General features: G+C 34.0%; 1 protein-coding gene and 1 long non-coding RNA gene across 13 annotated transcripts in view; both read left to right on the top strand.

Annotated features, from left to right (window-relative positions):
- Positions 1 to 27,394, top strand: part of GPATCH2 (G-patch domain containing 2) — a 183,718-nt gene that overhangs the window by 2,530 nt on the left and 153,794 nt on the right. For 9 of the 12 annotated variants that reach the window (XR_014245369.1, XR_014245370.1, XM_082394778.1 and 6 more), the window contains exons 2-5: positions 7,788 to 8,507; positions 13,671 to 13,732; positions 16,617 to 16,799; positions 17,279 to 17,358. Coding sequence is in view for 10 of the 12 variants with exons in the window: in XM_082394778.1 (XP_082250904.1) it covers positions 7,788 to 8,507; positions 13,671 to 13,732; positions 16,617 to 16,799; positions 17,279 to 17,358 (1,045 nt within the window). In the remaining 2 variants the exon portion in view is untranslated. Of the gene's footprint in view, positions 1 to 7,037; positions 7,146 to 7,787; positions 8,508 to 13,670; positions 13,733 to 16,616; positions 16,800 to 17,278; positions 17,359 to 17,485; positions 19,526 to 24,037; positions 25,800 to 27,394 lie in introns of those variants that run through there. The other 3 variants (XM_082394774.1, XM_082394781.1, XM_082394773.1) reach the window with 3 other exon arrangements.
- LOC309630653 lies at positions 927 to 5,599 on the top strand. The gene is made up of 2 exons (XR_014245865.1): positions 927 to 2,124; positions 2,493 to 5,599. It is a non-coding gene; the product is annotated as an uncharacterized lncRNA (long non-coding RNA).

Below are 27,394 nucleotides of genomic sequence, written 5' to 3'. Positions count from 1 at the left end.
AACTAGGCTAGAATTCCTGATGTATCTAACTCCCATCTTGAGTTCAACTTTTTCTCCAATGTCCAGGCTGGTTTTTCAATTTTCAGGCACCACATGGGTAAATGTAGATGATTCCTCTCTTTCTTAATAATTTGTTGAAAGGTAGAACTGGTATATTATTTTATAATTTAAAAGCCTAAGGAAGAAAAGTTTTATACAATTAAATAATAAAAGTTCTATGTTTTTTTTGTGTGTCAGGAAATATATGTTTTTTTGTGCAAGTTATTATAAATAGTTCATATTATATTTTTATAAAATCTTTGTAGCTGGGAATGTCTATCTTCTCTTCCTGCCACCTCATTCACATACAATTTTGAAAGTAGGGTCCAAAAAGTATCTATTTTGGTACTTAAAATGTTAACCTGCCTTTTAAAATTTGATTCATTTAATGGACAGATCACATTTAGAATTTTGACACACTTTATTACTTTTTACTTTATTAGTGATTTATATTTAAAGTCAATTTCTGAGGTTTTTTTTTTTTTTTTTTGAAAGATTTTGTAGGTTGAACTAAACAGATTTTTTAAAATTAGTTCTTGATAATGAAACTATTGAATCATTATTGATCTACTGAGCTATAGTATCTATTTATTTCACTTTATGTGGCTTTGCTTTAAAAAAAAACCCATTACAAATAAACTTGATTCTGGACATTTTCTTCTATCATTTCATTTCTATTTGCTATTTTAATTTTCTTTAGGTCTGGAAAACTGCATAGTGAAAATGTGCTTTTTAAATAACTGCTTTTTTTTTTTTTTGGCCTTTTGTCTTGAACTCAGTTTCATACTGTCAGGTTTGTCTAAGTCAGGTTTCTGTAATTTGAAATCTGGATTGTTAAAATTTTCAGTCAAGTCATATATTTCCTTTGTTATTTGTTCATTCAGCAGACTTTTTTTAAAACATCTGTTATGTGTCAAGCATTATGCTAGGTACTTGTAATTAATATTCAGTTGTCTTCATTCTCATTCCTATTCTAGGAGTTCAGAATATATTCAAAAATATTGAGTATTCACCATGTATGAGCAATGCATGAGACTCATTTCCTAAATATTAGAAGGTCGCCTAGATGCACTTTAATATATGCTTGTTAACAAGAATTGTTATGAATTATTTTTTAGGCTTTACATTATTTTTGTTTGTTTTAGACTTTGACTTTATTTCCTTAGGCAGTTTTTTATTCAATAGTTTACTTTTTGAAAGTGTTTACAGTATAAGGAAAGAAGTTTGAATGACCCTTGAAGTCGTTAAATGAAGAAAAAAAATCAGAAGAATGATCTTCAAATTTAAATAATGAATGAGCTGCCTTATTAGATCACTATTTGGAAAGTAGAATTAGAAAATCAGTGTTTGGAAAGTATAATTCGATTTTTTTTTGGTAAAGCCATGTATGATCTGCCTTTTGTCACGTTGCTAGGGTAAGGAGGAAAGAAAGCTTTCTGGGGGTTCCCGTGGTGACAGAAGTGACAAAGTAGTGGCTGCCAGCAACACCTCCAGTTGAGTGCAAGTCAGTAGAACTTTTGCTCCCATCATGGGAAATGAGTTTTTCTGTTTGGTGGCGAACCTTGTGGCTCTTAACTTGGAAGGATGATATCCTTTCATCTTTTTTTTTCTTATATCTGTATATCAGTAGGATAGGAGTAGGTCAAATACAGAGCATTATTTTTTTTTTTTAACCTGAGATTTTTGGTTTTTTTTTTTTAATCGATAGAAGTCTTTAAGGAAGTGCTTAAATTTCTTGAAATTGTATGCAAGATTTTTGCAAATGTCTGTTAACTCCTCTCTCACCGTCATTCAGAGAGGTTCAAGAACTCAGAAAAGTTGATGGTCTTAGCTTTTATTATGACATACTCAGGATTCATAATATAGTTTGTACCTTAAAAGAAGAATGATTTGCTATTTCAATAACAATTTCCTCTTATTTGTGTGTAGAGGTTGTTGAAAGATGAAATAACTGCTCTCACACATAAGTACCCATTCGTATCCTCACAGAATCCCTACAGGATAGTCATTATACACATTTTTATGAAGAAGAAACAGAATCAAAAGATAAGTAATTTGTCCAAGGTCCTCTGGCTGATGACTATAGTATAATTTAGCTTCCAAATTCTTTTTTTTTTGTTTGTTTTGAAATGAATAGCCCAGTTTGCTTTTTTTTTTTTTTTTAAAGAAATTCACGTTCTTTTTATTTATTTATTTATGACTGTGTTGAGTCTTCGTTTCTGTGCGAGGGCTTTCTCTAGTTGCGGCAAGTGGGGACCACTCTTCATCGCGGTGCGCGGGCCTCTCACCATCGCGGCCTCTCTTGTTGTGGAGCACAGGCTCCAGACGCGCAGGCTCAGTAATTGTGGCTCACGGGCCCTGTTGCTCCACAGGCATGTGGGATCCTCCCAGACCAGGGCTCGAACCTGTGTTCCCTGCATTGGCAGGCAGATTCTCAACCACTGCGCCACCAGGGAAGCCCTAGCTTCCAAATTCTTGCTTTGACTCTTAAAGCTCATGTTCTCTACAGTTTCCTCCCAGCCTTTTTTTCCCCCTAGTGAATTCTATTCTATATTTATTGCCTAGTGTCAATATAAAGTTATAATTAATCATTTGCATGTTTCAGAATAAGATAGATTCCCCCACCCCCCATGCTACTTTTTTAAAAAACAGAGAAAAGATTACTTACAATTAATGGTTTATATAGATAAGTCAAGGAATTTCTAAACTAGCCCAAGTGTTACCATTTAATGTTAGAGTTATTCTTAATTTCCTATGATCTGTCCCAAAATACATAAATAGAGAAAATTGAAGATGTAATCTCTTAATTGGTTACTAGACTGAGATAAAGACTTGTTTGGACAAATAATATTGCCATTAAGGAAGGAAATCTGTAAATTCCTATGAGCAGCAGAAATCTTGATCAAACTTTAGAACATTCTTATGAATCATATTTTGTTAAATTAGTCATAAAATTTAGCCCTTGATGTGCCATCTTTAAGGCTCATCATTTGCCTGTTTAGTCTCCCACGGTCATGGTCTACACCATTATGTGTTCATTTTAATCTGTTTGGCTATTTGCTATATACTTTTAAGACCAACCAACCTTTCCTATCTTAAGTAAAAGCTCACATGAATATCAAGGCATGCTAATTCCAAAACTATTTTCTTCTTAAGCTTGTGGTAGTAATAGTATATATTCATCAACATAGTTCTTGACTATGTACTATTGGTTCAGTGTTTTTGTACTCACTGAATTTTTATTCATACAGAATCTAACATGTAAATCGTTACTCCCTTAAATTTTTGAAGCCAATTGAACAGTTGTATTTAGCATAGGTACCTTTTAGCACTCCACTCCTAAAATTACTTAACTTTGTAGAAGATCTTATTTTTTACAGAGATGAAGATGAGAATTTTACCATGTACGAGGTGGTAAAGAGTATTTAATTTTTTTTTCCTTAACTAGATATGTGAAAGCTGTAGTCAATTACCCTTTAGGTATATCTGGAAGATTTTTGTTTTATAATGAACTTGGTGGGTTTATTCAGTAGACACACATGTCCATCCTCTTGTTACAGTTATTTTATCAGTATTCAGAAAAGGAAATTATTCCCTAATTTTCCTATATATGCTATATTTTTCCCTTCTAGGAATAGTAGTTATTGCCAATACAGGCTTCAAATAAGTAATAATCGTTGACAAAATAGTTAGTTGTTGGTTATTGGGGGGAATTTGTTTTCTGGGCTTTCTTGGACTTCAACTCCTGCTATGCCTGCCTCTACATTGTTGACTCCCTTTGAGGCCCTTGGTTCTTCGGTCAACTTGTCAGCTCTTTGAGGACATAGGAGCAGTAACTTAGGACTAAGGCAGCTTCCTGATTCTTCTTCCTTGAACCAAAAACATTTGAAAAAACCCTTAAACTCAGTGCAGTGTTTTCTACATTAACTGATCTTCCTCACTCTAGAGCATACATTGTTTAGGAAGGCCTTTTCTGAATTAATTAGAACTTGGTGTTAAAGGAAGCCAACGAGAGAAATTCACTCATTTTACTGGATGTTTAATGTTGCCTGGAGGAGGGCAATCAAACAAACAAACTTGACCTTTGGCCAAATATTCTTACCTGTAACTGGCATATCAATTTCTGGGTTGATCATACATTTTATAGATTGCTCAGCATAATATAATACCACCTAAAAAAACAAAATGCTTATCTATTCAAGTCATTTCCTTTTACAAAATCCAACTTTATATAAATAGTGGGACTGTAATTTTATTCTATTCATTTGGACTAGCTTAAGAAAACAATTAGTGTTCTCTTAGATATTATATTCAGTGCAAACTATTCCCAAAAGATTTCATTTCCACTGGGTTCCAAATGAAGAGAAATTGTTTTATAAATGTGAATATAAAACTTACAAATTAGCTAAGTGGTAATTCACTGGATTTTACTATAATTCAGTCTTTAAAACTATGGTTGCTTAACAAACATAGATTTTTGTATAGAAAAGTTACATATTTCCAGTTTTCGCCTCCAGTAAGAAAGGGCTTATTTAAGAAAATATCTTTAGGATAAAATGTTTTGGGGCAATGGTCTTCAGTAACTGCCAAGGCAAAGGAAATAAATGAGCTATTGATCATGTGATGGTCTCTTATAATGACTATTTCTGTGAAGCTTGTTGATGCCACTTTTACCTGAGAGGTGTAAGTGAAGCAGCTTGACTAACTGTAATAGTACTGGCTCATTTACAGGAGTTTTGGTTGAGATTGACTTGCAGGACTCTGGTGAGTTGAAACTAAAGGAGAAAAAGTGATTTGAACTCTGAATGTCACTTAAATGTATTTTTTCTGTGTTTTTATAAGGGTTTTTTTGAAAAGCTTTTTAAAGTAGTTTTTTAGTTGATTCATGTTTGAATCACATCATGGAATAAGTTAGATTCTTCTAGTTAAAATATTTTTTATTTTCTCTTAAGAAAATCAGTATAAAATCAGATAAGGCTGGCACAATTTTAATAATGTTATAAAGAAATTTTGCTTTCATTTTTAGTAATATTATTGGTTATATTTGGTTAAACTGCATTAGTCACAGCAGTATAATGAATTAATTTAAATGAAATTAATGAATAGTATCAAATTTCAGTAGATTAAATCTGATGTGCTAAGCTTTTTCTAATGTTAGTACCATTACATTTTCTCTTCTAAAGTAAAGCGCTAAAGTTTAACTTCCAAAATAACCTGCAATTTTAGTTGGAGATTATATTCATGCATTGAGTTAATTAATTTCATATTACTATTTAGAACCAGTCATTCACCCATTGATAAGAAAACTATTTCTTCAAAAAGTAAATTCCTCCAGAACCAGGTGATACTGAGTCTTCCTTTAGACAAAGGATCTTTATTGTAGTACATGTTAAACTGGCTTCCAGTGAATTTTTTTAAAGGTACAGTATTGTTTTCTGAGATAATAATTCTCAGACTACGTTTCCTCCAAAGACATGGTGTTAAAGGAAAAAAACAAAATATTCATTGCAATAAAGGGAAAACTAAAAAGGCAATTATTAACATTTAGGTATTGAAATAAGATCCATTTGGCTTATCAATGTAGTTGGAATTGTAGCCCTTGTATTGGCTTAATGCTAATTCCTATGTGATGCATATTTCTCTTCATCAAATTCAGTGCTCTGAAACCCGAGTAACCTTTTAAAGGCAAAAAAAATTTTTAGCAGCCTTCCAGAGTTCATTTAAAATATATATATTTGAATCACCGTGTTTTTGAAAAATGTTTGTCTATATAGACTTTTTGTTTATTCCTTCAGAATGTCTAAGGAGATAGATCTGGAAAATACAAACCCACATTAACTGAAAGACAATGTCCTATTACTTAATTGCTCACAGTGTGCATTTTACTGAGGATTACAACACTGGTTCTTTGAATTCGACTCACTTTCACCACCCAACTGCCCAGTGCCTTATGTTGATTCAGGTCTCCCATCCCTTTTTTCTGTTCAGAAGAATATAATGCTTAACTGTGAGTCATCAGCTTTACATAGATGCGTATTAAATCTGTCTCAACAATAAATAGTATCCCCTGCTGCTAAATCAATCATAAATAAAAATGCAAACCAGATACTGGACTTGTGTAGCTGTTCTTGGCTGTAGTTGGGTGAGCATTCAGGCTCTGGAACCAGATTGCCACAGTTTGAATCCTGCTTCTACCACTTCCTACATGTGTCACTTTGGGCAAGCCTCCCTTAAATCTCTGTTTCTGTGTATTTCCACTACCACCTTATAGGGTTATTATGTGAAAATGAAATGAGGTAATGCATATGAAACACTTAGAAATGAGCCTGGCACATAATAAATACTCAAGTGTTGGAAGCGTTATGCGTGTTTCGTATTGTAAGTGTTAAATCCAGTTGAATCACACGTGTGTTTGTTTTCAAGTTATCATTAAAATGAAAAGATCAAGTTGAAAGTCATTAAAGGGAACTTGTGAACACCTGAAATTATAGACTATAAAGATTGTATGTAGACCAGGGGTCAGCAAACTGGCTGGCCATCACTTGATTTTGTAAATAAAATTTTATTAGAACACAGCCATATCCATTCATTTCCATATTTCTTATGATTGTCTTGGCCTTACCATGGGAAAAGTTGAGTAGTTGTGACAGAGACCTAATGGCCTGTGGAGCCTACAGTATTTTCTACTTTATAGAAAATTTGCCTACCCCTGCTATAGACTCTAGAAATTATACAGTCCTTTATAATCGAGAATATTTTGATCCTAGGTGCTTCTAGAACTCAGTTTAAGAAATGATTGTTCATGATCTTCATAAGAACGGTGCATATTTGAATTACTTGTAATGCTTAAAAAATAAAATCATGTGTCTGGGCCCTGTTGGGTTTGGAAAGGACCCATATAATTTACAAAGGTTCCCAAAGAACACTAATGTTTATCCTTGCTGACAAGTGGATGATTTTCTCACATAGTGCAGTTTTTTGTTTTTTGTTTTTGTAAGGCCTAAGAGACTGCTTCAGAGTAATGGTAAGAAAAATGATGGGCCATTTTAGATCAGTGGGGCTCCAGGTTGAATACGAACAGAGTTTCTGCTGCACTGGGTTGCGAGGTTAGTGTGGTCTCAATATATGCCTAGCGTTTGGTTAAATTTTCTTTTCACATATATTGCAAACCTTGAACGTAGCTGCCTATCTTTCTGTCAGTCTCGCATGTCATGGCAGTGACTGGGTAGAGCATGTGGCGAGAAGAGGGTTGTATGTTTCCTTGTTTCCTTAGAAATCAGTGTGTGTGTGTGTGTGTGTGTGTGTGTGTGTGTGTGTGTGTGTGTGGTGGAGCAGCAGGGGGACTGAGAAAGTTCTCTTTACTCTGTACATCTGCTCTGAAAACTGGCTTTAGGAAAAGGGCGGGAGTAGACTAAGGTATGGTGATTTAAGAGAACTAACTTTTCCATAATTAGACAGTAAAAATATAAAATCACTGGGCTCTTTCATTGCTGATATTATGCTTACTCTATCTTGAAGTAATTCCTGTGTTTAATAAAAGCACTTACACAAGAAAAAACTTAAAAATGAGTCAGAATATTTGGAACTGTAATATCTTAGATAGGAAAATTAAGCAGCTTTTACACAGTTCTTTATAATAACTATTAATTCTAGTCAGATTTAGAATGAACTGTGTGCTGCCATAAACCAGGTTAATATGGTTGACTCTGACTATTTAAATTTTTTTTTCTCTCTTTAAAAAAATGTAGGCATTTCAGTCGAACCATGGAAGAACTGGTTCATGACCTTGTCTCAGCCCTGGAGGAGAGCTCAGAGCAAGCTCGAGGTGGATTTGCCGAAACTGGAGACCATTCTCGAAGTATCTCTTGCCCTCTGAAACGCCAGGCCAGGAAACGGAGAGGGAGAAAACGGAGGTCGTATAATGTTCATCACCCGTGGGAGACCGGTCACTGCTTAAGCGAAGGCTCTGATTCTAGTTTAGAAGAACCGAGCAAGGACTATAGAGAGAATCACAATAATAATAAAAAAGACCACAGCGACTCTGACGACCAAATGTTAGTGGCAAAGCGCAGGCCATCATCGAACTTAAATAACAACGTTCGCGGGAAAAGACCTCTCTGGCACGAGTCTGATTTTGCCGTGGACAGCCTTGGGAACAGACCTCTGCGCAGGAGGAGGAAGGTCAAGCGCATGGCAGTGGACCTCCCGCAGGACAGCGCTAACAAGCGGACAATGCCCCAGCCCCTCGAAGCTTGTAGAGATCAGGACATGGACAATGACGGCAGAGTTTACCAATATCAAGAGTTCACCAAGAACAAAGTCAAGAAGAGGAAACTGAAAATAGTCAGACAAGGACCAAAAATCCAAGACGAAGGAGTAGTCTTAGAAAGTGAGGAAACAAGCCAGACCAATAAGGACAAAATGGAATACGAAGAGCAAAAGGTCTCAGATGAACTCATGAGTGAAAGGTGACTTTTCTATTCTCTAAATATAAAAATATGCCTCCAGTGTTTGCCGTTGAATGTGTTTCGGATTTTAATTAGTTCTATTTTAAAATAAGTATAAATTATAATCATGGTAGTGATAGTACTGTTTAACCGTGGTTCTATTTACTTATAATTTATGATGTTTAGCGCAAAGCAAAATTGCTTGTCTGATCTATAAACTGTCTTTTGATGGTGTTATAATGACTTAATTTTCAGCTACAAAGAGAAAAGGAAATGGATTTTCAATGGGAAAGAATGCTTTTGAATAACAGCACATTTATAACTGTTAGAATTGCATTTATAATTATTTACTTGTTTAATTATAGAGCTTTAGCCGTTGGTGCTTTTTAGTGTCATGATTCATCAGTTTATTCTGACTCCTGAGAACCAAAGTTGATACCACTGCACTGTGAGTGGCTAGATATTTTAAGAAGTCTGTAGATTGCTAGGAATTCTGATCACTTATGAATTGTAAAACCCAACTTATAGTCTAGAAACTCCTGATCTTGTCATTAGACAAATGGGAGAAGCAGTAATCCTTTGGCAGTTAGTCTAATCTGTGCATTCTAGAAAAGAGGTATACCACAATGATAGCTGTTAAGGACTGTTTTGACACCTTCAAAAGGTAAGTGATCACTTTTCTTTTACACAGAACTAGTTACCTGCAGGAATGAGAAAACATTGGCACTGTTCATCCTTTTAAGCATGTCCTTGAAATCAAATGCACAACTATGGTCAAGAAAAAAATATTCTTTAAAAATGGTCTGGGAAAGAGTATTTGATTTTTAATTGGTAAGATTGGCATCATTTTAATCACGTGGATTGTGAGCTATGGATCTCATAAGCGCATATATATATTTTGTTTTTTCTTTCCCCTTGTAAATGTGGTTACAGATATGCGTAGGACCTGGTATAAGTTTACAGAATGGACCTTTTATTAGAGGTGGTTTGCTATTTATGTAATTTTTCTAAAGAACTAAAAGTTACATAAATGTTTCAGGAAGGTTTTGAGAAGTTTATGGTACCTGCTTTTCTTCCAAGAAAGCTGTCATTTTTATCCTGGAATGAGAATTATTTGTATGCAAGTATTGGGCCATTGTGACTGAGGACCATCTAGCTTGACTTGAAAGTAATTATCTTGCTTAGTTGCTGGGAGGGAGGGTGTGTGGCAGTGGAGATAAATCCTCAATTCTGGATTATTCACAGATTACCTGCTTTCTGGATTGATTGTGTAAGCCCCTCCTTCTATTGATGTCTTCCTTTTATTGACAGACGTGTACCCTGGACTAGAAATGAGATAAAGCTCTCTTCATTTCTTTTCATTGTAAAAAAATATTTGAGTATTAGGTGCCATCAGGCTAGCCAGCAGTCAACAGCCTAAGTACAAATTTTCAAAGAGGATGTTTTCACTCTTGAATAAATTAATTTTTTTTCCTCTTATTTTAAACTTACCTATACAGCTATTCTTTGTGGTCACTTAAGAGTTAGGTGCATATTCCTCCTGTGGGAAAATTGCTAAACATTTAAAGTATCTTCCCAACAAGAATAAGCGTTTTTTGAGACCACTTCCAAAGCTTTCCTACTATAAAAAGCTATATATTGCCTTGGAACTGATTTGTAGATAAGAACGGAACTACTTCACTCTGTGTGTGTGATTTAACACACATTTGAATAACTACTGTTTACTGTTCACCACTCATGGTCCCAAGACAAATAAGACAGCCCTGGTTCTCTTCAGCCTCATAACCTGGAATAGCCAAACAAGCAAATGATGAAAAAGAAATGTGCTGTGCGGAAGGTACTGGTGAGGGAAAACTTCCTAAAGAACTGTGACTGAAAGCCTTGTTCAGATATCGAGGAGTTAAGGCGGATCATCCCAGGTAGAGGGAATAATTTATGCAGAGCCATGGTTGTGAAGCAAGTGCTATGAATGTGGGAAAGTGTAGGTAATGTAACTGCATTACATAAAGTGGAAGCGGAGGCTACAGCAATAATTGTGTTTTGAAGGCTTGTGTGCTATGGTAGTTTGGATTTCATCATATAAGTAATGGGAAGTCAGTGAAGAATTTTTAGTCAATTAGATTTATATTTTATCAAGATACCTGACCTTGACAACAGTGGCTTGTTTAGTTTTGGCTGATCTCCAGTCCATCCTTAAGAGGGAGGTGAATTATGGCAGCAATAGTAGAGGACAAAAAAAATTTGGGAGCAGTTTTAAGAGTTAGAATGAGGGGAAGGTTGGCTGCCTATATTTTTGGGAGGATGAACGAGAAAGGACTCTCAGATGATGTGCAGGTATCAAGAATAGAAAATATAGGAAATGAACAGATTGGGGCAGGGGATTGGGATTGGTATCCATGCATTAATTCAACAAGCATTCATGGAATATATTCTCCTCTAAATACTGTGCTATAAAAGTCATACTAAAAACAAGTGGGAAGAGGTGTCCTTGAAGATAAGCCATAACGACCCTCAGCTCCTGAAAATGGAAAGCCTTGCTTCTGTTTAAGTTCGTGTTCTGATTTATTGTACCCACTCACAACTACATGATATACTTGGAGCAACTAGCTAGATGTCAATTAGATGAAATGTAAATAAGGAAGCATGTTGTTTAAAACACGTGTAAAAACATCTCAAAGTAGGCCAAGGATCGTTAAGGGCTAAGAGCTGATCTTAGAGAGGGAATTCTGATTTTCTTGTATCTTTAAGAAGAACAGCAGGCAGAGAAGAGAGAGGAGATAGGGATACCTCTTGGAGAAAAGGCATAAAAAAAAAAGGACCAGAGATGGGGATGGGAAGAATTTAGGTGGGAGCCCATCCATGGAAAGCCTTGATATCTAAATTTAAGCCAATAAATCTGAGGAAGTAATTTAAGACATTTTTTTTGAATTTAATTTAATTTAATTTTTTTATACAGCAGTTTCTTATTAGTTATCTATTTTATACATAAGAATTTTAATAGACTTTTTTTTTTTACACACACATATGTACACACACACATATATGCACCTGTGTGTTTTATAAGCTTTCTTTTAGAATAGTTCTAGATTTACGGAAAGCTTGCAAAGATAGCACAGAGAGTTTCTGTATACCCTGTTCCCATACATCCTACACCCAGCTTCTCCTATTGGTAATATCATCCGTTTACTATAGTACATTTGTCAGAACTAATGGGCCAATGTTGACACATTAACGGAAGTCAATACTTTATTAGAATTTCTTTTGTTTTTATTTACTGTCCTTTTTCTGGTCCAGGATCCCATCCAGGATACCGTAATATTTTTAGTCAACCAGTTATGTTTTGAAAAGATGAACCTGGCTATGTGTAGAATAGATTAAAGGGGGTAAATCTGAACTCAGAGAGATTGGAAGACCATTGTACCAAAAAAATAAATAAATAAATAAAGGCACATAGATTCACAGCCCTTTATCTGCAAATCTGAATCCTGAAAGCTGTGAAAAACTAATTAATTTGTGGCCAGACCTAACTTGACCCGTATTTGACATGGATATTCCTTCGTTTAATTGAAAAAAAACATATTAATATGTTTGATTATGAAGTGCTACCCCAGACTCCTCTTAGGCATTTTAGAATGTACCTTTATAAAGTGTAAAAATGTATGAACTTTAAATAATTTTGCCTCGAGGGTTTCAGAAAAAGAATTTAACCCAAGGTATGTATGTTAAGGCCCTTTATTAGAGTTGTGTTGATGAGGGCGGATGAGAAAGCACTACTCAGTCACAGAAAAAAAAAAAATCCATAGTAGTTTGGACAGCTAAATAGCAGAAAGATAAAGTTTCTGAAGTGTTTTTAATACTCTAACAGCACTATGTATAGAAGACCATACCTGTTTGTAAATAAGAAAATATGTATTGACATGATGCTTTTAAAAAGTATTGTTTTCTTTCCTTAACATATGTGCAGGATAGTTTCATACATTCACTTAATTTGAAGAAAGTTAAAGAAAAAGGTACTAATTCAGTTTCTTGGGAGAATGTGCCACTTAAATTTTTATACTTTTTGTTTATATTTATTTTTTAAAAATCAAAAACTGAAATGATATTTTATATTCAGAAAAAGTATGTGGATTTAGAATTTCATCTATAATTTTAATGCTGAACTCCCAATTTAAATATTTTAAAACAGATTAGGATGCTTTTTTTTTTTTTTTAAACTAAGATTATAGAATTCTCCCTGTTGATGGAAAAGTGTTGTAATTTAAAAATCACCTGGGGTGATTTCCTGATTGGTTAGAATTAAGAATTACAGTAAAAAGAGAGTATATGAGAATTTTTAAGAACGTCACTCAGTATTCTTTAAAAACTAAACCCCTTATTATCTGACCTTGTCCTTGTGGTTTTTTTAACTAACTAGACTCTCATATAAGCATCGCTTCTGGTAAAACTAAGTGACAGTTTAATTCATGTCAGTTGAATATTTACTATTTATTTTCATTTATATGTTAAGTTTGACTCTGTATCATACTCTCCAACTTCTGTGGAAATAATAAGAACCCGTTATTTTTGTATACTTCCTCCTTAATAATTGGCAATATTCATTTTCTGCTCAGAGAGACCTTAGCTTTGATTTAATGGATTGTTACCATTGTAAACTTTTTTCCTCCTTGCCAAATAATAGAGTTGTTGGGACTTCTTAAGCAATGTCTTTTCTGGAATATTTGCAAATATGCTCATGAAAAGTAATTCTATCCCAGGCCCTTGTATTTATTTCATGTGCTGAAGAAAACCTGAGCCTGCTTTTGATTGAGACTTTCCCCATTTTATTGAGCAGTGGTGTTCAGGGCTCAAGCTGAATTGCCTGGAATAAGAAAGGAGCAGTAAGCATTTGATGAAAGCAGATAATAAAGTGCATCAATTGTGTCAGCACCTCATTGCAGTCACATCTGGCTTGCTGTCAGAGTCCCATTAGATTCCTGTGGTTTTATGTGCCAAAAATAATATGCCCTGTAGTTAATGGAACCGGGATATTTTCAGTTTGATTAAAAAAAATCATCTTATTTTCTTTCAGATCTTTGTCAGGCTTAAGTTCCATCTCTGAGCTGCCATGTCTCTTTAAAATTTCACAACTGAGAGATCAATTGTCCTTTTGATCTGTTTTTTTTTTTTTCTTTTCCCTTATTTTAGTGATTCCAGCAGTCTCAGCAGCACTGACGCTGGTTTGTTTACCAATGATGAGGGAAGACAAGGTACTGAGATGCTATTTTTTTATCTCTTTGCAAAAAACGCCTTCATTTTCAAGTTGTGCTTATTACTAGTTATTTCATAAATTGATGACTGCAGTCCATTTACCTTAGTGCAATCCACACACTACTTAGTGGACTGGGGTTTAGTTCCTTTCCATACTATGTCTTCATAACCTAAAGTAGTTAATTATCTCCAAAAGCTAGTCTGTGGAGCTAATAATGTTAAGGAAAGATTATCTTCCTTGAGAAAGCTTTACATACCTCAAGTCTTTTCAATTTTGTCTCTTTTAGCAAGTTCACAAGACCCTGGTTCTCATTCTCTACCTGGTTCCAAATGTATCTAATTCTGTTTAAGCATTAATAAAGGTGGATTTGCAAGTCATTTGTCATTTTTATTCAGCTGTGACATTTATTCATCCTATCCAGTTTGTAAGTAATTAGACCATTTTCCTGAATTCAATACTGTACACTGTTAAACAGTAATGTCTTGCAACTTACATCTTTCCCGTCTTTGAAATTTCCTGAAGCTTTTCACACTTTAACGTGGCATTATTTTGAAACTACCTGTCCCAGTAGAAAATATGAAAACCTTACTAAGGGGGCAGGATACATACAAACGAATACTTATTATAAGTGTTTTCTTCCTTTCTTGAGATCTTTAGAGGAAAGCAGTAATTTCTAAGGGAAAAAAAACCCCACAAAATTTATTTTTTTTAATTATAAATAGTTTAATGATGTTATGAAAAAAAGGATAATATAATAGCTGCCCCACAGTGTTTTTCTTAGTCTTTTCCTCCTCTTGGCAGTACAAATTAAGTAAATTAAATTATTATTCCTTTTTGCTTACTTGTAAACCATTTGTCCCTGATAAATAGATACATAATTGTTTTGAAGACCATAGACTTCACTGAAATATGTTAGAACCTCAGGGCTAAGAGTAAGCTTGACTACCTTGATAATATACCTAAATTCTTGTTAAAACACCTATGTCTACCCAAAGTTATGTTATAAACTTGCCTTTGGTAATGAAATGAAATGAAAACACTTTTTAAAAAAATAACGTTTTGACAAGCCTATCCATCTTTGAGAAACATTGAATGGCTTAGAATAATCTGCTAGCATTTATTGTGAGCCTATTACGTTTCATATTGCTAAGTGCTTTTTTACATTTAACTTACTTTAAGTTCTTGTTTGATTCTTAATACAACCCTATGAGATCTCCCCCTCTTTTTTTCCAGATGATGAAACCCAGACTAATAAAGTTGAAGTAACTTCCCCAGTGTTACAAAACAGTAGAAATCTAATTGTTCTGTCTGACTTTAGAACCCAAGTTCTTAATCTGTAGCTATTTGATTTCTGTATTAAGAATAAAGTTGTGTATCACATCAAAAATAAAATAACCCCGTTTTTCTATTATAATGTTGTATAATTGGAATTAAGATCTAGGGTAGTCAGTTTCAAGTGACCCCCTTTCTTTTCTTATGCTTATACCTGACCTGTGAACTTCTACTATAACTCTCAATGAAAGTACTAATATATGTGTGCTTTGAATTCTGCTTGTTTTTTTAAAAAAATAATTTTTATTAAATCCTCAATTGAAATAAACAGGTGACTTTGGTTTTCCAAATGCTTTAAATTTTTAACTCCCTCATAATTCTAAATACAGCCATTTCCCATAAAATCAGTTTCAATGGAAGTTTAAGGGTTTTTTTAGTTTGTGTTTAAAAACATTTGTAGTAAGAGATTTTGGAAACCAGAAGTCTTCTGTAAAGGAGAAAAGTTTACAGCAGTTGTGACGACCCTCTTAGAAGCTAGTAGTTTTTCTAAGAATCTGTGAAGAAGATTCTTAGTGAAGTGAAGTGAAGTGAAGAAGACTAATGAATCTCAGATCATATTCAAAATGTTATTTGTCTCTTATTTTTAAAACCATCTGCTTTTCTGTTTTTGCTTTTTGTGGGTTTTTTTTTTTGTTTTTTTGTCTCCTTATACATCTCTTTATTATTCCTTTTTTAAAAAAATACAAAATACTGTTGATTCACACCAAGGGCACATTTCAAGCTGAATTTTAAATTGATTGTTACTTCATGGTTACACTCAAGGATGTTCCTAGAAGTCAGACTTACTATGAATAGTATTCTGTTTTAAGAATACCTTGCTTGTAGAGAGAGGTTCAGTGTAGTTTCTCTGTAAACTCTGTAGTGTTGTCACTTTTCATTTAAAATCAACTTTTTCACAACTATTTCTTAATGAACTTAATCAGATTAATTTCATTTAGTCACATCTGTTCGTGATTGTTTCCCCTTTTGCACTCCATAGAAATCATGAAATTAAGCTAATTATATACCATTATCAGCTGCAAAGAATGAGTTCTATAATTTTATACCTTTTAATTCCTGGCAGGAGATTAAGGTTTATTTTTCCTTAATACGGAAAGGGTAGTACCTTAACTGGATTTCCCTATAGTTTTTGCCAAAGGATTAACCAGTATATTATTGTTTTTCACATTTTTAAATTGGTTCTGAAACATAACATTTTATGTTATTGTTGATGGAAGTTCTTGTCATAGTATTAAAAAAAAATTTCTTAAGTGAAACCGTGGTGTAGAATAAAAAGTTTTCTTTACAGATTATATAGATGACTGCCAGATAAGATACAGGATCCCCAATTAAATTTGAATTTTAGATAAATAATTATTTTTTAGTATAAGTAGGACCCATTTCGTATTTGGACGTATACTGAAAATTCTGTGCAAGTACTGTATATTAAAAATGAATCATCTGAAATTCAGATTTAATTACCATCTTGTATTTTTTAAATCTGAATCTGACAGCTCGGTTTATTTGGATGATGAAACTGAATCTCTGGGGTATCTCTTGTATTTGCACAGGTGATGATGAACAGAGCGACTGGTTTTATGAAAAGGAATCAGGGGGAGCTTGTGGCATCACTGGAGTCATTCCCTGGTGGGAAAAGGAAGATCCTACTGATCTAGACAAAAATTTACCAGATCCTGTCTTTGAAAGTATCCTAACTGGTTCTTTCCCCCTTATGTCACATCCGGGAAGAAGAGGTCAGTAGCACTGCCTGACTGGTGGATACTGGGGACTTACAGTCAGTCTAGGAATAGTCGTTGAAAGAGGAGGTGCTAAATGGAAATGAAAGACTATAGACACAAGATGCTATGAGGAAACATGGTGACCAGCAATTCAGCTCCCACTGAATTCTCACGCTTTCAATTTATTCGGAAGGTTGACTTGCTTTCTTGCTAGGCCCATGGTAGAAACGTTGAAATGATAGAAAGATAAATTGGGAGGAAAGAAAAACCCAGGATAATACTCTAATGCTTAAACAATTGGTTGTCGTGTGCTGGCTGCATTAAAACCCTACTAGGCATCGGTTCGGATCTTTTAAGTGTGGATTTTGCCTCTTCCCCACTACTGTTCAATATATTTCCCCCTCCAAATGGCTTTGAATTCTGAATTGATAGGATCTTATTCCATGCTCCAATGATCATAGACCCTCCTTCAATTGAGGACTTTGATTTTCCAGGTTTCCAAGCCAGACTCAGTCGCCTTCATGGAATGCCTTCCAAGAATATTAAAAAATCGGGAGGGACCCCAACTTCAATGGTAGGCATGCTTTCTTGTTTACTTCTCATGTTTGGAAATGTATCCATTTCTATGGAATAAAAAGCCACATCCTCATCCTTTATTCGTATTCTAATGTTATACTTAAAAATAATCCATTTTTTTGTAGGCTACAAACTGGACCAGTGAGATTCCCCTATAAACCAAATCTTCTAATGCTAATAAATTAGTTACGTTTTGAACATCTGGGGAATGACATTCGAGGGAACCTGGCTCCTGTCCTCTTCCCCTGGAGGAATATCATTGAAGTGAGAGCCTCTCTGATGAAAAAATGGGGCTGTTTTTGCTGGAGGACTGGTATTCTTCCTTTAGTCAGAAGTGAACCTGATGGGGGAGGCTTTTAGGGATCTAGGCTGGCCCAGGGTGGGTAGAAACTACTGTAAATTTTATATATTTTTCTCTTTTATGATTTTTTTTTACATTGAAACCATTTATGTATCACTTGCTTTGCCAAAATGCTAACAAAAGCTAGAGAATTAAAAGCTTCCAGATCTCACATCAGTATTCCTTAATGTTTATATTGTGACTGGATAAGAACTCATTTTTACATATCTGACTGTTGTAAATTTAAAAACATGATGCATTGACATTTATGGTTCATTTTTAGAGAAATCTTATATAGCCAACATTATTTAAAATATTTGCATTTTACTCAGGGTATTTTAACAAGGGCTAAGATGAGTAATAGGTAAGGTTGATAATCTGCTAGAGTTTGTATTTTGTTCAAGTTTGCTCTCTACTTGGATAATTGCTCTGTATTTGCAAACCCATTGTATTTTATAGTACAGTTTTTATTGTACTTGGAAAAATCTTAGTTTTAAACTAGTCACGGTGATAACTCGTCTGTGCTAGTGGAATCATTTACTCTTACCTTTTAAATTATCTTCTCTGTCTGATACCTGAAACCGTCAAAATGATCATTCTTGCTTAGAGCATATTGAAATCATGTGAAAGCTGGTATTTCAACAAATACTGTATGACTGAATCATATTGTCATGTTTAAAAGTGAGAGCTGCTTACACATCCTTAGAATGGCAAATGTGTGTGTCACTGTGAGTGTCAAAAATACTTGCATGAGCTCATTTTCACCAAGCAGAAGGGAAAATGTAACATTTCTATTGATGGTATAATTTAGACACTACACTACATTCAGCCTAGTTCTTCAAAATGGTTATATTAAAATGATTAATATTTTTATTAAGTTCCAATAATCGATGAAAATTGTGATTTAATACATGTATTTTTATATTATTGTATGGATTAATTGTTAATTCAGCATTTAATGGCTAATTTAAATATGATGATTGGAAAAGAAACTTAAAGTTGACATTTTCTTTACCTAAAGTTACAATCTGAAAGATTCCGGCAAATGTATTAAGTAGGAATGTGTGACATCTTTTAGATTGCTTGTCTAAACTGGAGAGATTAAAAGTGATAAAGTGCAACTTTGAGTCTCTTTACCTTTGCATATTTAAAGTGATATTTTAGAGGGACTTAAATAATATGGTATTCGGTCATTGTAAGTAAGCTTTTCTGTGCTATGTCCTTTGGAGTGAAACTTCGTGATTTTTTTTCTGAATTTACATAAATGTTTTTATTTTATTTTGTATAACGACTGTCTTTTAGATCTGAATAAGTCACTTTAAAACCTTGGCCTATGAACTTTGCCTTACCAATCATGAAGCTAGATGAATGCTATCTAGCTCTTGGTTCAGTTTTACCTATTTTTATTTTTGGTTCACTGCTTGCTTGAGCATAGCTGGGATTTGTAGCCCATTTTCTAGGCTTATTGCGATCTCACTGTGGTGTTTTATAGAAGCTATTACAACTGATAGGCTAGCTTCATGGTGTTGATACATGGCTTAACCATAGTAAAAGCTGCCTTCCCTCTCTCAACTGTAAAAAGGTGATTAAGTTTCACTTGATGGAGATATACTATATATGTGTGTTTATCATGGAACTAGTGCATTAGGACACAAACTGTTTTCCTGGTCCACGTTTTTTGTATTCAAAATTTTGCTGAAGACAATGGGCTCCTTCAGGTTTTCTTTCTTTCAATTCTGAATTGTCCTTGTTTGGAGTTTTAAGTACTGTAATCTTTTTTTTTTTTTTTTTTTTTTTCAATAAAATATCTGACTTGGGCAAGAAAGGTAAGAGTTCCAATTTGTGCTGATATTTTTAAATTCCTATGCTAAGTTTTTTGTTGTTGTTGCTTGTACTGTCCCTATTACCTGTAACCATCTAGTCTTAAAAATCGTAATCTCACGAAACAGTCATCTTTAAACAGTAGCTCTGACATCCAGTAGTAAGAAATGAAACTTAATTCCTTAGACTTTCACATTGGAAAACCAGATTGCTTTTAAGAGAGATGAGTTTCCTGAGCAAAGTCAGACACATGTAGCTGCAACCCATTAAATGGAATGACAGCATAAGGTTTCTTTTTCTTAAACAGATGGGTGATGACTACAAAAAATAATGATGTTCTTTGAAGGAAATGACAGAAGGAGAATCTTTTACTGAAATATTAATGTAAACATTTTTGGAGAAAAACTTTCAATCAGAGTTTTCATTATTCACCATAGTAATGTTCTATAAAGTTGCTGGCAACACTGAATTAGCGAATGCTGAACCATTGCTCCTAAGAGAAACGCAGCCTCGCAGGCTCCTGTGAGCCTTTGGTCGTGACATTTTCATCATTTGATCAATGCATAGCCTTGTTTTATGTATGTTTGCGTTTAAAAACACCTTATTTAACATATATTGTGGATCCATTCACACTGAACTCATGACCAACAGCGTTATAGCTCGTGCCTGAACAAAGCTTACCTAATACGTGTGTTTTCTCCGTAAGGCACAGCACAGCCTTCTTTGTGCTTTAGCAGCAGCAAACAGCACTGCAACCTTATGCCTGGGGACCATTTAACACAGCGAATCACCAAAGAAAGCACGAAAAGGTGGAAAACATGGCACTAAATAAACCACAAAAAGGACACTTGTTTACAGTATTAGAGCTGAAAACACGAAGCAGTGTTGCCTTGTTTGACTTCAGTAGGGCATGCACATGTGCCTCAGGTGACTCAAGTTTTTCATTGCTTTTCTCATGTCTGTGAATGACCGTGAAAGCACTATGAGTATTGATTTGGGGGTTACAAATAAATTTTAGTGGATATGCAAATTTGCATATGTAGGACCTACAAGTTGGAGTGAGGATTGACTCCAGTTAGTTTTGTAGAAGAGCAAAGTGGTACTGTAGAAAATTTACAGATTTTGAAGTCAGACATTGGTGAATCCCCACTCTGATTCTTCTTTTTACTTGTAATTACAATTTGAACCTCATTTTCTCTTTCTGGTAAATAGAGACAGTGATTACTTTGCAGAAGTGTTGTCAGGATTAAATGAGATTGTGTTTCCATAATGGGTCCAGCACCATCTTTGTCACATAGTGTATATTAAATAAATGATAGTCACACATATTATTAGATAGATTAAACACAGACGCTCATGATGTAAAGAACAGTTGTATCATGGGTCAAAGTGCAGAATTTTAGACTTTAAAACTTATCTGTTCGTATTTTATATATAATATCCCTTCATGTTTAATATTTAAAGTGCTTTTGATTGCAGCCTTTTATGTTTCTTTTGTACCTCATTCATATTTGAGCCGGCCCTTGTGTTTAACATGGTCTGTGAAGAATAATTTTGAATGAATTTTAGATTGACAGACACTGCATTGAATCTCAAAACTTAACTGCAAACTAAAAAACCTGTTCTAAATTTCTCCTCTCCACCCCACCTACCCCAACCGCCGCAATTATTAAGCTGTTTATTTGTAGAAAGACCAGCACTGTATAGGAGGTTTTGGTCCAGAGTTATCTGATTCTTAAAAGTAATTTTGTCCATGTACATGAAGGGAGAATCCAGATAAATTCCTGAGAATTTAATGTTAAGAGGAATTAACTATTGCTGTCCTTCTGTTAGAATAAGGCACTAGGTTATTGGAGCCCAACTAATCAGCCTCTTATATTCACCTCTTTTAGGAGAATTAAGGAAATAATAATTATGGGGCCATTATCCAGGAGATTCAGCCTGAATCTCTTGTATTTCCAGAATTTGTGCATCAGGTACAATTCAGAATGATAATCTTCAGAATAATGAACCGTCCCAGAATCAGTTTTGGGATACTGTACTGACAAAGTGAATCCGATTAACCTGACTTAAGCATAGCATTTAAGTTAGCTGAGATGTGCTACCCCTAAGCATCCTAATTAATCAGTGTGTTCTGTGGATGAGAGATCTTGATCTTCCTTTTTTGAAATGGATGGTCTTTCCACAGTGTTACATTTATCTAAATTAGCATTCAAATTGTGTAGTCTGTTGAAAGATCAGGAAATAAATGGCTCCATTTAAAATATAGTACCTGAAATCCAACATAAATATTACATAAAAAATTGTACATAAGGCTTATAGGGTTCTATCTTGAGATTTTATAATTGTTTCAGTCCAGGTTTTTTGTATGGTTGGAATGAGAAAAAGTATATTGGTGATGGTGGTGGTGGTTATTCTAGCAAAGAAAATGAATCTGATTTTATTGACTTTTTATTTAATACATGTTTATCAAGTTTAAATATTAGAAATAAAATGTGAACATCAATCCTTAATCTAAATTGTCATGCTATACAATAAGCATATTGTTTGTATTCAACAATGCAGTAACTTATATCTGTTCAGACTCTTGAGTCAATTCGTTCTGTAAGAGAAAAGGAATATTATCATTTTTTTCCCTTTTATGAAGTCATAGAAGACAGGATTTCATGAGTGGTGTATTGATAACGATACTATAATGATTTACTCTGTATGTCTTACTCAACTGTTGTTTTATTGTTTCTTAGGATACTAGAGTAGAAATATTTAGTCCGATTTATAGCCTTTTACAACAGGAGGCCCATTTTAAGTGGATTTGGTTTAAATAAGGGAACTACATAAACTTTTCTTTTAGCCTAGTCTAAGATAAAGGAGAAATTTTATATCAGAAAACAGACCTAAAATGATTTTTTAATATATTCCCAGCATATGTCCTCAACTGTAATTTGACCATGTGCTAACTAGTTATCTAATATTTTTCAATGGAATTCAATAACTAAATGCTTAATTATAATCTCTGTGAATTGATATTCATTTGTATCCTTTAAGCATTTTTGGATACTTTGCAGGATACAAAAAGAATACATATTTAGAATTTTTTATATTCTAAATATACATTGTATCATGTATATTCTAATCTATTACTATGTATGTTAATAATTTAGTTCTTAATCTTACCTCAAAGTCAACATGAGCTCCAGATTTCACACTAGAAACTGATATTTTTTTCTTAAAATTTATTTTGAGATAAAGTAGATTTTATATTATTGAAAAGTACTGCTTAATAGATTTATAATAAATATTTCTTTTACAGAAGACATTTTAACAGTGTCTCTTCTTTGAGTTAAAATTCTCTATTTCAGTGTGATTATTCACAACTTTATATTTCATGTCATATAAATTTAATATCCATAATTGATATTTGAAAATATGAATCTAACAATTTTTTATTCTGTCCCAGTAAAAACAGTATCTGTATTAATAATGATATTTAGTTTTATTATATTACACTTTACTAAAAGTAGAACATAATATATACAAATTCAAATAGTATAGATATATAATAATACATTCATTCATTCAGCAGGTATTTGAATGCTTATTCTGTTCTCCATATTTAGTCTTAAAAATCCTTTAGGAAAAATTATATAAACATATGTTCAATCTTGGTATTTAAATACTGTCAAATTTGGCCACATATACTTTTTTCTCCATCTATTTAAACTACTTATGCTTGCTTCTCTGATAACTTAGTACTAGAATTGCTTTGGCTTCATATATTGTTTTTTGGTTTGTGATGTTTCAGAAATCTGGAACCTGGCAAAGCGAATGTTAGCAATGAATGCAAGCACTTATTACGATGCTTACTATATGTCAGATACTTGTCTAAGTGCTATTTATATATTCTGATTCATTTAATCCTAAGAACATCCCTGTAATGTAGGTTAATGTTTACAACTTACACATTTAACTTTTCTTTTTCCATTAGTAAACCAGAATTAATGCAGTCTGGAAGTTTATTCTTTTGTCATGCTACTGATAAATAAAAAATAAATTCTCTTCATAAAAAAATCTTCCTTCCTACAAAATGCTGTTGGAAGTATGAGTTATTTTGAAATCCTTGCAGCATTCTTTGCTGTCTTGAATAGTGAGCACAGTCAAGGTGTGTGCCATAATAAAAATAATAATTAAAATGTTTTACTGCTTCCATCAGATTAATCACTGTGGACCCACATCCAACTTTCTGATCCTTTTCTTTGTTTTTCAGGTAGTTTTTGATACCTTCTTCCTGATCTCTAGCATTAGCCAATTCAGGTCTGCTTCCTTGCTCTCTGTTTCAACTTATTCTCCCTGCTTGCCTTCCATGGCTCCTCATTATCCCTCCAATCTTGTATAACGTGCCTGGCCTCTGTCACATTTCTACTTCAGTTCAACTGTGATTATACCCTCTGTATTTCTCTTATTCCTTTCCTCCCCTTTCTAATGGAACTTGGCAAAATTCTGGGTGGACTTCACACAGGAGGAAGATCTTTTAGCTGGGACTGCAAGTATGAGTTGGAGCTCACTAACTCATTGGGAATGGAGTTGGCAGACAGAAAAACATGAATGGGCAAGGCTTAAGTTTGAAACAGCGTGGAATATTCGGGAAACTGAATCCAGTGTTGCTGAAATATAAGGTATGCTTGTGTTGAGTATATGGTAGACAGGGTTTGGTTGTTGGCAAGGTAGGCAGGAGTTAGATCATTTCAGACTTTTGTGGTCCACGGGAATGCATGTGAACTGATGTAATATCTGGGGGGTTAAGTGGATCAGATTTGTCTTTTGAAAGATCACATGGACAGTGGTATAGGGCGTACATTGGGTGGTTACAAGTTAAGACTATATCAGGAGTCTAAAGCTCTCTAGCTGTTCCCCTAGGAGGTGGGATCCACAGTCAACTGAACCCTTTATTTTACCAGATCTGATTTTCTGATCAACCTTTGGGTAGCATCCATTCATTCAACAAGTATTTATTGAGCCTCTACTATGTGCTAGATACTGTTCTAGGTCTCGGGGATTACAGTGGTGAATAAAGCAGACAAGGTTCCCTGGAGCTTATATTTTAGTAAGTAAAAATAAACTTGGTTGGGGAGGAGGGTGAGTACATAAAAATGGCCATGGAGAAAATTAAACAGGGTAATGTAATAGTGAACTACAGGATATGAAGGTGATTGGAGAGAATATGATTTGCAGGCTGGAATAATGTTCAGCCTTGGTCGATCTAGTGCCTTTCTTCTCATTGCTTTTATTAACAATGTGGGGAAAGAAACAAGAGTGTGCATTACTCACACCTGTTCATTCAGGAAGTTGGGTTATGTCCTAGACATCTCTCCTGATTCCAGACCAGGTTGACCACAGCTTTTAAAAGTCCACAAAACGTGGGCCTGCAAATGGCAAAAGGACACTTTTATTTGTAAAGTACAGTATTACTTCTGGTGCTTTTGAATGTTTTGTTTTGTTTTTTATTTAAAGAAAGTTTGCAGGTGCCAAATATTTATATACTATTCTGGTTTTCCCCTTGAGATTAAATCATAATGTATGTTCAGAAATGTAATATTTTAACATTCTAATAGTTTTTCTCATGCTTTAATGGCTACTTAAATATTATGCAGGGCAACCAGTCTTTTTATTACATTTTTAAAGATCATGAAATGCCATGCTTTCTTTTCTTTTTTTTCACATTGGTACTTGCATACAAATTCTTAGGTCATTCACTTTATTAGTAAAGAAATGGCTTCTTTTAAGATTGATTTTTTTTCTTTTTTTTTGAAGAAATGATCTATGGACTTTTTAATGAATCTCCTTAAAAACTGGATTGCAAACATTTGCGGTTTTAAAAAATACTTCTTATAAAGATTATGATGCTTATCATTTAAATATTTTTCTTCTCTGTTGTATCCTAAGAAACATTTGCAGGGAACGTGCGGGTTCAGTCCCTGGTCTGGGGACTAAGATCCTGCAAGCCACGCAGCGTGATCAAAAAAGAAAAAAGAAAAAAGGAACTTTTCCAATATGTTCTAAAATGCTCTTTTTAGAAATTAAGACTGCTCGTTGGTAACTATTTGACTCCATAAATGTAGACTAAAGACCCATTTCCTCGTTGCCTTTTTTTTTTTTTTTTTTTTGATGTATGGCAAGATTTTTATTGAGAAATATCTTATACAAAGATAGGTGCATAGGTGATATAAATGTATAGTTTCAGAATAACAGAAAAACAAATGCCCGTATTCCCATCACCCACCTTCAGAAACAGAAGATTCTAATTCCTCTGTGTATCTCAACCCTCTGACATTAAAAATTTCCACATGCATATGTATTCCTAAATCCTGTTTTGATTCTTTATGTAAGTAGAATCACATTGATTGTCCTTTTGTGAGATATATTTTTTTTATTGAAGTATAGTTGATTTACAATATTGTGTTAGTTTCAGATGTATAGCAAAGTGATTCAGTTATGAATGTTCATTTTTTCAGATTATTTTCCATTATAGGTTATTACAAGATATTGAATATAGTTCCCTGTGCAACAGTAAATCCTTGTTGCTTATCTATTTTATGTATAGTAGTTTATATCTGTTAATTCCATACTCCTAATTTATCCTTTCCCCCTCCTTTTTCCCTTGGTAACCATAAGTTTGTTTTCTATGTCTCCGAGTCTGTTTTTGTTTTGTATGTAGATTCATTTGTGTTATTTTTAAGATTCCATTCCTTGTTGCTCTTTAAAATTATGGTGACATTGCCAGAGTTCCCAATATTTTTCTTGCTTTCTTTTTTTTAATCAAAATCAGGGAAACAGAAATGCTGCAAACACTTCACTTTCTTCAAAGCTTCCACTCTGGTTTTCTGTCTTTTATGTTGCTGATAGAATTATTCTGATGGTCTATAAAACTCAGTTTTCTAATTTGCCTTCAGATATGTCAGGTATCTAATATAAGAAGAGTTCAAAATCAATGATGGGTAGAACACTTCCAAATAATATTTAACAGGTGCTTTCTATATTGAAGTCACCTGCAAATCCTCCAACTGAAGGTCAATTTGAACAACTGAGAATTCACAAAGAAGTCGTGTAAATAAAAGGGGTTTCCTGTACTATAGTCTAGAAATGCTTCTTTTAAAACTACATGATCCTGAAAATAAAGTTATTATTTAGATTTCATCTCATCCCATTTCATTTACATATATCTTTGATAGATTCTCTTAATTTTCTCATCCACAAATATGTTTTAAAGGAGTATTTTATATCATTTGTTGGATGAATAAATAAGTATATGTGACCTCTGACTCAGAAACTTGATGTCTTGCTTAATTGTGTTTTCAGCCATAGATTTCTTGGTTCAGCTGTATGCACATGTAATGGTGGCTTGTGATCTCTTCACTGTGGGAAGTGAGATATGTCTTTGTCCCCCAGCACCTTGCAGTTTGGCTAGTAAAAATTAATTGGGAAAGGGAGAGAGAGAGAGAAGAGACCTAATGTTTGCTAAGGGATGCACTGATCCTAACTAGTTTTTCATTCTTCATTTAAAGTTTTAGTTTTATGTGTTATATCTGTCTTCCTCCACTCTTTCCACACCTAGACACTTCTGAATCTCATTTCTTTCCTTGTTTGTCATATTAACCCTTTCTTTCCAAATTTCATCTGTCGCTGCCCTAGTGTCGTTACTCCTAACCTTACATTCTGATAGTACATTAGTCTCCTCCCTGGTCTCTCTTCCTTCCGGTTTTCCTACCTCTAATCCGTATCACATGTAACTCCAAGGAAACATTTTTAAAACATGCTTATACCCTAGTCAAAAAATAGTTTTCACGCCTTTATCATCAAATGCAGGTTTGTTCCTTCT

The sequence above is a fragment of the Balaenoptera borealis genome, assembly GCF_965194805.1.
Source record: "Balaenoptera borealis genome assembly, chromosome: 1".
Lineage (NCBI taxonomy): Eukaryota > Metazoa > Chordata > Mammalia > Artiodactyla > Balaenopteridae > Balaenoptera > Balaenoptera borealis.
This window is presented reverse-complemented; position numbering and strand designations above follow the sequence as displayed.